The sequence below is a fragment of the Neovison vison genome, chromosome 10 (assembly GCF_020171115.1).
Source record: "Neovison vison isolate M4711 chromosome 10, ASM_NN_V1, whole genome shotgun sequence".
NCBI lineage: Eukaryota > Metazoa > Chordata > Mammalia > Carnivora > Mustelidae > Neogale > Neogale vison.
Window position 1 is genome coordinate 31,477,087 of NC_058100.1, and position 13,459 is coordinate 31,490,545.

At 38.8% G+C, this 13,459-nt stretch overlaps 1 protein-coding gene across 7 annotated transcripts in view; it reads left to right on the plus strand.

Moving 5' to 3' along the window:
- The window catches only part of DCAF6 (DDB1 and CUL4 associated factor 6), a 135,605-nt gene that overhangs the window by 87,246 nt on the left and 34,900 nt on the right, over positions 1-13,459 (plus strand). For all 7 annotated transcript variants that reach the window (XM_044266882.1, XM_044266884.1, XM_044266883.1 and 4 more), the window contains one exon: positions 9,052-9,169. In XM_044266882.1, coding sequence (XP_044122817.1) covers positions 9,052-9,169 — 118 coding nt within the window. The remainder of the gene's footprint in view (positions 1-9,051; positions 9,170-13,459) is intronic.

The following is a 13,459-nucleotide window of genomic DNA, read 5'->3' on the forward strand; positions in this document are numbered from 1 at the left end:
TCCTGTTAAAAATAGTTAGGTCAGCAATTTTCCCCTATTAAAACAACAACAAAAACCTATGCCCTTAACTTTAAATTTTTGACAGCATATAAGAAAATCGTTTTGCCTGAGTTTTATTTTTTATCTTATTTATTTTTGCCTGAGTTTTCAATTTTGGCCTTGACTAAAGCAGGTTGCTCTCTATCCGTTATAGGGTTCATCATTAAGGGGGAGTTGGTAACGCTGTTACGTTGGAAACTCACACCTGTAGGCAGTTGTGTATCTGTCCCTTACAAATATAAATGTTAATTCTCCATTGTATATATTGTACAAAAACAGGCTTCTATTGATGTTGATACAGTGTTAAGTTAGAGAATGAAGCTTGTGGATTACCAGGATCCAGTGAGTCAGCTCTTACTAACTCCACTAGGGTAGATGGGAAATGGGAAGGTTGAACCCATCAGATACTAAGTATGCATCCCTCTAAGGTCACCAAATTAAAATTTCATTTTAGTAATACCTTGACAGTACTACCTCGAGTAATATTTTAGATCACCATTAAGTGTACTTTGACAATTTTAATTTTTATTAAATAAATATCTAACTATTGAAGCCTGTTCTATTAATGGGCAGTATAAATTCACTATTCGTCACACTGGAATATATCTGTGAATCCTGTATCTTAAGTTCTAAAGAAAAAAATAAGTTAGTAAAGTTAGACTTCATTCTAGATTTTTTTTTTATATTATTTAGAACTAATGATCACTTCATTGCTTAGAATGGAGCAGCTATTCCTCCTTTCCCCAACTACCAAGTCTACATTCTTCCCATTAGTGATATATTCGATCTTTTGGAGGTTAGACCCTATTTCATTTCTGTTGCTTACGTTCGCTTGTTCACTCCCATTCTAGCCAGATCAGTATCTGTCTATATATCTAGTTAAATTGTTTTCTAACTCGGAATTGTGTATGATACAAATAACTGGCTTTTACTGAGTTTTTGGTGTGTGGCTTGTTAAAAATTTTACATGCATTAGCTCATTTGTTGGAATGTAGTGAGTAGTAATAACCTCATTTTACTGATGAAGAAACCAAGGCTCCAAGAAATATGTAAGGAAAGAGAAGTAAGTGCCGCAGCTGCGTCTGTCTGTCTGTCATTAATTCAACTCATACTAATTGAGTTCATTCTGTGTTTACCTGGGGCAAGTGCTGGCTGGGCTCAGCACTAGGCTGCACGAGTGAGCGTAGCTAGTGTTCCCTGTGCTTGCAACATAGCGTTGATTGACCCTACCCCCTACCAGTGCGAGTAATCTAACGGTGGAGTTGATTAACCATAACAATGATAGTGGAGACACTTATATTGCATACTCTTTGTGCTGAACATTATTTTGAGCAATTTTTATATGTTAATTTACTTAATCCACAGCACAACCTTATACCGTAACAGTAGGTACTGTTATTCTCATTTTCCAGATGAGGAAACTGAGGCAAAGAGAGGTTAAGAAACTTGCCTGCGATCACATACTGTAAGTGTGCATCTGCCGTCTGTGATCGTAACTGCTCTGCTTGGTTAGCCTCCTCTAACAGGAAAGACAGATGGTGGAACAGTAAATGTAAGGGTGATGCCTGTTCTGAGAGGAAATAGGAAGGTTCTTTGGGAAACATGTCACTAAGTCTTCATCCCTTCTGGCAGGGGGCCAAGTGAGGCGTTGGAGAGCGTGAGACATTTGAGCTGAGGTCTGAAAGACAAGCAGGATGAGTGAATCAGGAGAAATGGGTGTGAGTCCGGGGAAGCGGTGGGGGGGCTCCGAGGCAGTCCTGGCATTAGCAAGACCATAAAGACCCCAGGGTGGCTGGAGTGTGCGCTAAGCTTCAGGAGATGGGGGGGGGGGCGGACTGAGAAGGACCTTTGAGACAGCTTAAGAGCAGTAGGAAGCTAAGGAAGTATTTAAAAGAGAGAGTATGGCTGATCTGCTTTGTTCCGAAGAGAGGACAGTGAGCCGACTAGAGACCAAGTCACTTAGGTAAGCCTCCGGGTCATGAGGATTTTGACCTGATGATGGAAGTGTGGTGAGAGAATGAAGAGATTCCAGAACTGTCTAAGACAGAGAGTAAACAGGGTCTGGTGATCGCTGGATGAGGCGCGGGATCAAGGCGGCGTCCGGAGGATAAACTGCAGTAAGAGCTCCGTAATTTCTGCATGGGCGCGCTTCAGTAACAGCACGCTGGTTGAGGGAGCAGGGCCGGAGCACATGTCTTCGTGAATTTGTGGTGGTTCGGGGAGTTCCTGGTGCAGATTCATAGATGCCATTTCCAGCTGCTGCAGGGGTGACTCCCAAGCTTTCACTGAGCACAGTCAAGTGGGCGGATGCGTTCTTAAATAGGTAACCCCAGCAAAGGAGCAGAGTATGGGAGGGGCGCATAGGAGGAGGTCGCAGCCCCAGGCTTGGTTCTGAGTGTGTTGATTTCGATTTATGTGTGTGAGACATCCTCGTGGACAAGTCTGTTGGGCCGTTGATTGTATAGATAGGAAGCGTAGGAAAGATGTCAGGGTGCTCTCAAGGTCTGAGTTCAAGCCCTTTGTTGGGCCTGGAGCCTACTTAAAAAGGGAGCGGGGAGAGGAAGGAAATCCTTTAAAATAAGAGAAAGATGTCAGAGCTAGAGAAATAAATTGGAAATTTTCTGCACATTCATGGTAGTTGAGGCCATAAAAGTAGATGAAGTTGACAAGGATGAATATAAAAAGTGAGAGCAGGAAGTACCATATCTAAAACATCCCAAAGAAAATCAGAAAAATTCCCAAACTGAAGATTTTGCTGGAGGAGAGCTGGTGAAGGAGATGGAGGAGCAGCCACAGAGGTCAGAGAGAGCAGACGTGCCGTGTCAGGAGAGGAAGAGAAGAGGAAATGGAAGGAGGACTGTGTGTGAGTGTCGCTGGCAAGTCCAGTAAGGAGTTCCCAGAAATTCTCCACTGAATTAGCGTGGAGGAGAGGATCAGATGAGTGAGAGCGGTTTCGCAGGCTGAGACACAGGCCACGGTAGAGATGCAAGTGAAGAAACGGGAGAGGAGAAGTAAGAAAAGCATTTCAAGACCGTGAGCACGGAGCCCAGTTGCTGGAGGGGACAGTGGTTAAAGAGCATGCTCTCCAGAGCCATCCGCCTCACTCGTTCGTTTTCATTTTAATATATTGATCTGTTGAGCATATGATGGACAGGTTTGGGTTTCTTTAGAGGATAATATACTGGGGAAACAGTTACGAAGAGAGAGATACTGGGTAAGAATCTTGGCAGAGCTTTTGTGCCACGTGGGGCACATCTTTACCTATTTCCTTCCTGTTTGTTCTCCCTCAAGACTGAATGGGAACTCGGAATAGGGACTTCCGTAAAAGCACAGAGAGCTGCAGCACGTGAAGGAGAGCCTCCGTAGTGTCGGGTGAAGTGACAACTGCGTTTCAGCCCATGAATTGTAAACGTCACCGGGAATACGAAACCAGGCAGAATCTGAATCAGTATATATCCCCAACCCAGGCTCAAGTTCAGTTTACATGTCTGTGTTATGTGATGAAAGAAGTTCTTGGATTAAATTAGTCTAACTGACATAAAGGTTGAGTTTTAATTGCCAGGAAGAAAACTTGAACAGAATATTATTTCGATAAGATTTTATAGGAGGAATTTCCTAAGAAATACCAGTATTGAAGTAAGTTGTGCTTTGGTTTTAGCTTTCATAACATAGTTTATAAAGTCAGATTGCTCTAGTAAGAACACTAATTTTTAGAATTAAATGCTGTGTCTTGTAGTCATGTGTTTACTGGTAGAGAGTGGTTTTCTGTGAAGAAACTCCCAAAAATAGTTTCTCCACTTTGAATCGGCATCACCTCCGTATACAAATGATTGGAAGAACTGGGTATTCGGGTATTCAGGAGTCTGAGGTGTGTAGAAAAGTTACAGATTTCTGACCTATAAAAATGGAAGGTTTTCATTGTTCTAGAAACTGTATTTGAGAAATTGCCTGTTCTCCTGTATAATCCAACTAAGTTTGGGAGCAAAATTTGGGAAGATAGAGTTGAACTTTATCTTTGATATCATACATTTTTTCAGGGAAATTTTCTTTTTAGATTTTTAAGATTTTATTTGTTTATTTGACAGACAGAGATCACAAGTAGACAGAGAGGCAGGCAGAGAGAGAGAGAGGGAAGCAGGCTCCCTGCTGAGCAGAGAGCCCGACGTGGGACTCGATCCCAGGACCCTGAGATCATGACCTGAGCCGAAGGCAGCGGCTTAACCCACTGAGCCAAGATTTATTTATTTGACAGACAGAGATCACAAGTAGGAAGAGAGGCAGGTGGGGGGAGGGGGAAGCAGGCTCCCCGCTGAGCAGCGAGCCCGATGCCGGATGTCCGATGCCCGATGCGGGGCTTGATCCCAGGACCCTGAGATCATGACCTGAGCCAAAGGCAGAGGCTTAACCCACCGAGCCACCCAGGCGCCCCTAGATTTTTTTTTTTTTAAACTTTTGATGGAATGGAATGAGAAATGTCAATAAGGTCGTTGCATAATAGAAAATACTTTCAATACAGAATACAGTATTTCTGTGTTATCACCAGTTTACCCAAGCTATTGTAGGTGATTAGTGTATGATTTATACAGTTATGATAGTGTCCCAGTGGATGAAAAGTTGTTGGGTGGAGTGATTCTAAACAGATGACTGTAGCACATCCTCATGCATTATCTTCATTTTGAATATTCTTTAAATTTATATATTGGACAAGTCTCCAGAGATATTTCTAGGTAAAAGTCCAAAAAAAAAATCCGCATCAATATTTAGATAATATGCAAACCTAGTTACCAAGATACAGTGTATTTTGTACTACTATTAGCACACTTGATTTTTTTATGTCTTTGAATATTTTTTTAAGAACCACAGATTATAATTTCATAATGTCAATGCACAGATTAAATGGTTTGAATACATATGCATTACCAGAAACAAAAATGTATTTGTGGTTCATAATGTGAAAGGCTTAGGAAGTATCTACTTAAAGTTCAGAGAAGTTCCTTTCAGATTATATTCCAGGCCATTCTGAAGTTTCTTTCTGAGTCAGTACACTAAACTGAACGGGGTCTTACGCCATAGCTAGAGAAGATCTTTTAAATTTGGTCTTAATCTTGAAACTTAAGCAGTGTTGAACTGCTAAATTAAAAGTGATCCCCACCCCAATACACTGCCCTTGTGTTGAGAGCACCATAATTTGATTTTATTCTCTTACAGTGTTTTTAAAGGATGGAAAAGTACTTCAATCTCTAAGGGCCCTGCAAGAAGATACAGTGTGGATTTCCAATACTCTGGGGCCTAAGGGACAGTTGGGGCTACCAGAACTTTTATCAGTTATATTAATGTTGCTGGTATGAATTAGACATCATTTCTGAGAAATAACACCACCAACAGTTGATATTTCTTAACTGAAATATTTAAGCAGTCTTATTTCTACTTTGTATTCAAGTTATTTCCAAGACACTATAGCAAGTAGGAACTTAATACAGAAGGAACCCTAGATGACTAGAGTAAAAAAATCTAGCTCAGAATCACCAGTTTCATCATCCATAAAATGGACATGGGGATGTATGCTACAAAGGTTTAAACAAGAATACTTGGATCTGGGGCACCTCGGTGGCTCAGTGGGCTAAAGCCTCTGCCTTCAGCTCAGGTCATGATCCCAGGGTCCTGGGATCCAGCCCCACATCGGGCTCTCTGCTCCGCAGGGAGCCTGCTTCCTCTTCTCTCTCTCTCTCTGCCTACTTGTGATCTCTCTCTGTCAAATAAATAGATAGATAGATAGATAGGTTACTTCTATCTCCTAGGTCATAGTAATGCCTAATACAAATTAGTTATTATATGATGGTGCTTTTTTATATAAAGTCATTTGTTTAGGTGAAGTTCTAACCCCGAAGGATCTTAAAACTTCTGCTCTTAAGCAAGAAATATCTTCTATATTTCTGTGCATTGTGTAAGTAAGACTTTGAATAATGGTTTTTAGGTTGCGTTTGCTGATCGAGCTTCTAACAAATAGAGCAAGTTAAGGAAAATTTAAATAGCTACAAATATTTTTTTCAACTACAGTAAAAATGAAACATACAAGTTTTTAGTTGGTTTTTTTTTTTTAAGATTTTATTTATTTATTTGATAGATCACAAGTGGGCAGAGAGGCAGTCAGAGAGAGAGGAAGGAAGCAGGCCCACCCACCACCGAGTGGAGAGCCCAACACAGGGCTCGATTTTGGGACCCTGAGATCATAACCTGGGCCTAAGGCAGAGGCGCCCCAGTTTTTTAGTTTTTTAAAGTAGATATTTCTTAGACATTACTGGCTTGAAATATCTATTTTTATCAGAAAAAAATGAATTCACTAGTAAGCCAACAATCTACATTTCTGAGAAAACTCAGCATGACAGGATATATATGATCATGAAAAGGAGTATTAAATTAGGAAGAGTAGTCTGGAACAAACCAGGAATTAAACCCTAAACCTCGGGTAGATATTCTCGTTAATGCCTCAGTTTTGTATTGTGTGGTGTTTCCGCCAGAGACACTTGCTACTCGGGTTCAGCCTTCAAGGACTGAACTAGACTTGGGGGTCTGAAGCTTGTGTGGCTCACAGAAGAGTGCATTCTGTTAATACGGCAATGGGCCAGTTTTACGTAGGGCTGGTAAGTTCATTAACAGCCCAAATGTACAAATTCTGTCAACTATGGTCATAAATTAAATTAAGTACCACTTATAAATTATATGAGTACCACTATGTTGTACATGATTGTCAATATGTAGATTATATTCATGAGAGATTAAATAATAACTTTATAATAGATACCATAGGAAGAAGGTTTTAATTAACATTAATCATCTCAGGAAGCTTCTTGCTTTCCCGGAGGAGGGTGTTGCACACATTTAAATAAGATATTTTCTACACCATTTTGACCTCCGAACAGCTCTTTGTTTACTATAATCCTGTAATTACAGCATTCAAATCTCCATCTCTTTAATTTTACTCAAAAGAAAATTTGATACAGCATTTAAATGGCTTTTTAAAACATCTGCTTCTGTAACTGAGGTGGACGTAGGAAATTCATTCCTATTCTCTCTCACCTGCTTTTGTTTTCTGTCCCTTCTTTTCTTTAAAAGAAAAATGAATAGCTAAGCACTTTGTAAAGTGTTGTGAGAGTTAATGAAAGAACCAGCCCCAGCTCTCCCTCTTGGTTTCTTGGATCATTTTCAAGTCTTCCGGCTGTCTGTCCTTATCAGTTCTAGGTGCCTGAAGATGACTGTGATTTGGGCAGCAGTGGGACAAAAATATCAGCAACGTAATTAAAAATAAGGGAGAACTGTATGTGGACATAGGACCAACAGGAAATTTCTTAAAGATGGTCAAGGGTACAAGAGATGTTTTAAAAGTCCCACTCTTGATAATTTTATGAAAGCTAAACGTCTTTTAGTTCAGTTATTTTATCAGAATGCCGTTTGATAAAATAACCTCATGTAAAACACGGGATGTAATACTGAATCTTTGAAAGTTGTGCGATGGCTTGTTAATTTGTTATATCAGTGGCATAGTCATAACAAGGGCAGTGTAAGAACCAAAGTGTTTTTTTTTACCATTTGTGAGGCCAGCTTTGTAATTCACTGATGCTTTTATTTGCAAATACCAGCTAGTATCATAGGAGAGGATTTCCTGTGAGTTAGAATTAAAGACCTGAGAACTGATAGTCGGGAGTTCTGTTATCAGCTTGATTTCTCCCCTCTTAGACAGAGTCCCTTTCCCTGTGTAGTGCAGCTCTGTATTTGAAGTCTTGTTAGTTGCCCTCTTACAGGATAGAAGTTGGAGCCGAGGTTCTGTGAGATTCTCTTTTATTAAGTGCTCCAGTGGCTTCAAGAGGGATGCAAAAAGATACAAGTCCTTCATTGCAGTATAAAGTGAACCTCAAAACCAAAAACCCAAGTAATTTTGGTTTTATGACGTTGTTACTGCCCTTGTTATTTTCCAAGGCAGAAGGCTTATTTTTAGTGCTGTTGTATCAGTTCTTGAACTGGTATCAAGACAAGTTACATCACAGAAGACGATTCTTTCTCTGAGCAGCCGGCAGAAGTGTTACGTGTTGGATTATGCAGGAGTTTGTGTTTTCTATATATGTTAATGCTCCCCCAAGCTATTAATCCTGGGAAAAGAGAAAATTTCAAAGCTCTATTTTATTTTGTTCTTGAATATCCATGTTCTTTTGCTGGGGGAGGTGGGGACGTGTGGGAAAGGGTGGTTTTGGAGTGGTCTGTGTCAATTTCTGTAGAATGTCTTGATTTCTATTTGACATTTTACAAAGATTTAATATGTTGAGATCGATCAACTGTAGGCTCCTAAAGTGAAGCTACCATTTCCATCATTTAGAAAACGAATTCCTTGCAAGATTAGTCTGGAGAGGAAGAAGAAATACACCAAAACCTATGGTCTTGTAGCAGAGAGAGTTTTATAAATATCAAAAGCACATTGTTTTCTTTTCCTCCCCTCCCAATGGAGTGTGGGCTCTACTCCCTTTCTGTATTATAAATCTATGAGTTTGTAGGAACAGAAAGAATTCGATAGCCTTCAGTTGTCGCAGAGTTTTGACTCGTGACTTCTTTCAGAGCCCCAGCCCCTTACTCCTGTCAGTTACCCTGGATGCCCAAGCAGCTGGGGAGTAAGACTGGGAGCGACTGGGAGCTCCGTTAAATGCGAGTACCGCTTGGTAAGATAACGTGCCTCATAACCTCCTAATAGTCTTTGATTTCCTGAGGACTAATACGGTTCTCAAATGTGTGTAATTTCCATCTGAGTCAAAGGGAATTATGTACACAAAGCTAGAATTTGATGCAATGCCACTTTGAAATAGTGTTTCTACAACACTTGCTTGTGAACTTTAAGTGAGAACCGTAAACAGACGTGAGAAAGAATTATGACAAGGACAACCTAATTTAAGTTTTGTGAATTTTAGGAAATGTCATCTTTTTATTGGTTTCAGAGACTTTTTCAAATGTTTTAAACACAATTTTCAGATAACAATAATGAAAAGCTGAGCCCCAAACCAGGGACAGGTGAACCAGTTTTAAGTTTGCACTACAGCACAGAAGGAACAACTACAAGCACAATAAAACTGAACTTTACAGATGAATGGTAAGTTAATATTTTTGTAAAGCTGTTCTTAGCCATTTTGTAGGATTGTACTAGATACTATTTTTAGCACTTCATCATCTTTGTGTTTTGTTTGCTGTAATGCATTGGTTCTCAAATTTGGTGTGCTTCAGAATGGCTCGAAGAGGTTGTTAAAACGCATATTACTGGGCCCCACTCTTGGTTAAGTTTGAGGTGGGATCAGAGAATTTGGATTTCTAAAAACTTCCCAGGAGACTCTGATGGTGTTGGTCCTGGAATATTTCTTCTCATAGAAAAATGCAAAAGATTTTTAAAAAAATAGTTAATCACCAATAGACCATTAGTGCCAAAAAATAAACCTAACATTTTGGAGCTTTTTTTCAGTCTTGGTCCTATGTACAGGTGTGTGTGTGTGTGTGTGTATGCATATACACATACATATATGTGTATGTGATTTGGGGTTTTAAAATGTAATTTTAATTATACTGAATATATTCTGTTCTCTGCTGCATTTATTTGGCCTAACTCTGTAATATTTCCACATTTCTCCTTAATTTTCATAAATATGAATTTTCTAGCTATGTGATATACCATCAAATAGGTTTACCACAGTTTAGTTAACCATTTCCCTTTCATCGGGCAGTGGATTTGTTTACCTTTTTTAAAAATGATGAATATCTTTGTTTACAGGCTTTTCCCTACCTTTAAGATTATTGATTTGAGATGTACTTTTAGAAGTGAATTCGATCTAGGTCAAAGGATATTGCTGAATTATTTTCAAAGAGCTCTGCTTTTACTACATTTCTCCCAGCAGCACAGAAAAACACATACATGTTATGGTCCCCAAGCCAGTGTTCAATATCAGTATATTCATTTATTTTTTAACTTATGTATTTGATCTTAAGATGATTGTCATTTTTATTTAATTGATTACTAGTAAGGTTGAACTTTATATTTTGTCTAGGTCCTCTTTAGTGACATTTCTGATTATACTTATGGTTCATTAATCTAGTTAAATTTTATATTTTTAAATAATCAAGTTATGTGACCTTCTTACATTCTTTCACACTGTCTCATGGCCTTTTGCCTGAGACAGCATCCAAAATTTTGTATTTAAGTTTATTGCTATATTAATATTTAATATATAGGTAATATATTTGTTCTTAATATATAAACAGTTGCATATTAATATAATTATATGATTAATATGTAATAATTATATTAATCATCTTATAACCAATATATTAATTATGTTGTATAATTAATATATTAATATATTTAGTTGTATATTATTATATATTATATGCTGGTATAATATATAAATAATATGTTGTTATATATTATTTATTAATATATAATTATATGTTGATATGTGATATTATTTACTTCAGTGCACTGGTTTCCATTTGTGTTTATGTGTGTATGTATTTTACATTAAAATCTTTGATTAAGTAGTATTTTAAAATATTATTGAAATCCTTCTATATTCCTGGGACTATTCTAGATACAGGGAATAAATCAGTGAAAAAACCTGGCAAAACCCCTCTGTCCTATTAGAACTTACACTCCAGGGGAAGACAGACAATAAACAGTAAATACGGGGATTGTATAGTATGGTGGGAGGTACTAAGTGCTGTGGAAGGAAATAGAGCAAGTAAGGGGCGGTTGGGAGACCTAGGACAAGAGCAGGCATCACTGAGAAGATGGCATTTGGACAAAATCTTGGAGGGTATGAAGGAGTGAGCCATGCATAAATCTGGAGGAAGAGCATTACAGGCAGAGAGAAAGCTAGTTCAAAGGCTCTGAAACAGGAACAGGCAGAGGACATTCGAGGGGCTTGAAGAAAACCAGTGTAGCCCAAGTGGAGTGAGCAAAGGAGAAAATAGTGGCAGAGAAGGTCTGCTCGGTGAGTGAGGTCAGGGGCTGTCTGATGCTGGTGTAGAGACCAGGCCTGGTCAGGTGACCAGCTGAAAGACTTTGGCAGCGAGAAAGGAGAGATGTGCTGAGGGCAGTGGGGGTGGTAAGACGGAATTGGATCCTGGATAAATACTTGAAGGCGGAACAGTCAGTAGAGTTTCTAATTTCTTGACAAGCCCTAGTGTGGGAACTCAGCTTCTTATAATCATGCATATCTGTGGCCCTTTTCCTTAATATGCAATTTAAGGTCATCGAAGATTGTTACTCTTTATGTCTTTCCTGTTCTCCTCTCTTGTTTCTGTATAGAAAAGGCTGATTTTTTATAAAGAATTACCGGAGCATTTTTTTGGCAAAGGTCTTTCGTGCCGCTCTGCTTTCAGTGCTGCTTTTCCTTCTCTAAGGGACCGGCAACGAGTGACAGTCTCCCATTTATTAGTTTCTTAGTTCTCCATCACAGAGTAATGAGCTTTTTTTTCTGATTATGAAAGAAAAAAAAAAATACCAGTAAAAGGAGGATTCAGGAAGGCAGTCTTTGTCGTCTCTGCCATTTGAGTTTCTTTGATGACCGATGAGGCAGTAGAGCACACGAAGAGCTTAGATGTTAAACTTGACAAGCCATTGAACCTCTCTGAATCCCAGTGTTTTCATCTGAAAACGGGCATATTTAAGAGAACCTACTTCAGAGTTTTGGTGGGAAGATTTAATGAGATCACGCAGAAAAAGTACACAGCACTTAGCACATTGACGGGCACATGATGGGCCCCGGGGGGCAGCTTTACGTTATCATCTTCTGTAAATTGCTTTTCATATCCTTTGCCCATTTTTCTACTGCGGTGTTTTATCTTTTTCTTACTGATTTATAAGAACTGCTTATTACAGAATTGAGTGAGGACCACACCATTTGTCTTTCATTTGTTGCAGATATTTTTTCCCCAGTTTGTTGTTTGTCTTTCTGTTCACTTACGGTAGTTTTGCTTCATGGTTTCGGCCTGTGAGCTCGTGCTTAGAAAAGCCTATCCTTCCCAGGTTTGGAGGAAAGCTTCTTCTTTTTTCCTCTTATATTTCTGTGATTTTTATATCAAAAATATGTGTTCAATCCTTCTGCACTTTATTCTGCCATGAAATATGATGTAGAGCTATAGCTTGATTTTTCCACATGACCGTTCCTTTGTCCTAGTAGTGTTTATTGAACAATTTGTTCTTTTTTCTGTGATTTAAAATGCCATATTAACATATGCTAAGCACATTTACATGGTTACATTGTCTTTTCCACTAATGGCTCATACTTTCCTACATCAGTACCATGTTTCAATTATCATAACTTTTATGCACTGAGCATTTTATTTATGCCTGTATTAGAGCTTTCTCAATGGGAAAAAAAAAGATTTATATATCACATTGGCTTCTCTTTACCAAAATTGCTATATATTTCTTTCTGGTTAAAAAGAAACAACAGGATTTGTTGAAAAAAAAAATCAGATTCTAGAGAAAGGTATCGAAAAACTCAGGTGCAGTAACCGTACTGAGATGACACCTAACACTGGTGTACGTCTTTTCTGACATTACTCTCTGCATGGATGCCCATGTAGATGTGTATTCTTTTAAAAACATACCCTATTATACATGGGTGCCCTTTTAAAAAAAAATCAAATTGACTTCTGCAGTTACCTAAAAGAGTTTTTGTAAAATCTTGGCCAAAAGTCCATGATAGTTTATATTGTTTCTTGAGTCACTGCTATATGTCTGTAATTAACAGTTTATAAACACTGTAACTCTTAACCTTTTTTTCTTGTTCTTATTGCATTTCTATGAATTTAATTTTGACCTTAGTCAGATTGTTGTACATTTCCTTCTATTTTCTTTCCCATTCAGTCCCCACCTTACACATATGCCATGCTTTGTCCCAGGATATTCTTTGAAAATTACTTAAATCCATCTAGTATTCTGGTCTAGCCAAAATTGCTGACAGGATTAAGTCATTATCAGGTAAGTTTTAACAGTAAAACATGAAACTGTCCTAGCCTTCTGCAGAACCATGCTGCTCAGTCAGCTGGCATATTCGAACAACTGCCCAGAAGTGGGAGTGACCATGGAGGGCAGTTCAAGGACCAGAGAACTGTCTGGGTCTCTTCAAGTGTTCGTGTAAGAGTGGCCTAGAGCAGCAGAGTCTGAAAGCACGCGTGGTCGAAGTCTGTGGAAGAGGAGGAATTGGGATGCAGCGGACCATCTGTGTTGAGGACGAGAAGGGGGGTCTGTGTAGTTAAAATTCAATAGAAATATATACCTGACGATAGAAGCATCAGAACTCTGAAGAAGTGGTGGTCCTTTCGTATTTTTAAATCTCTGTTTTACGGTTAAAGAGGATAAGAATAACCACCTTGATCTGTGAAGGTG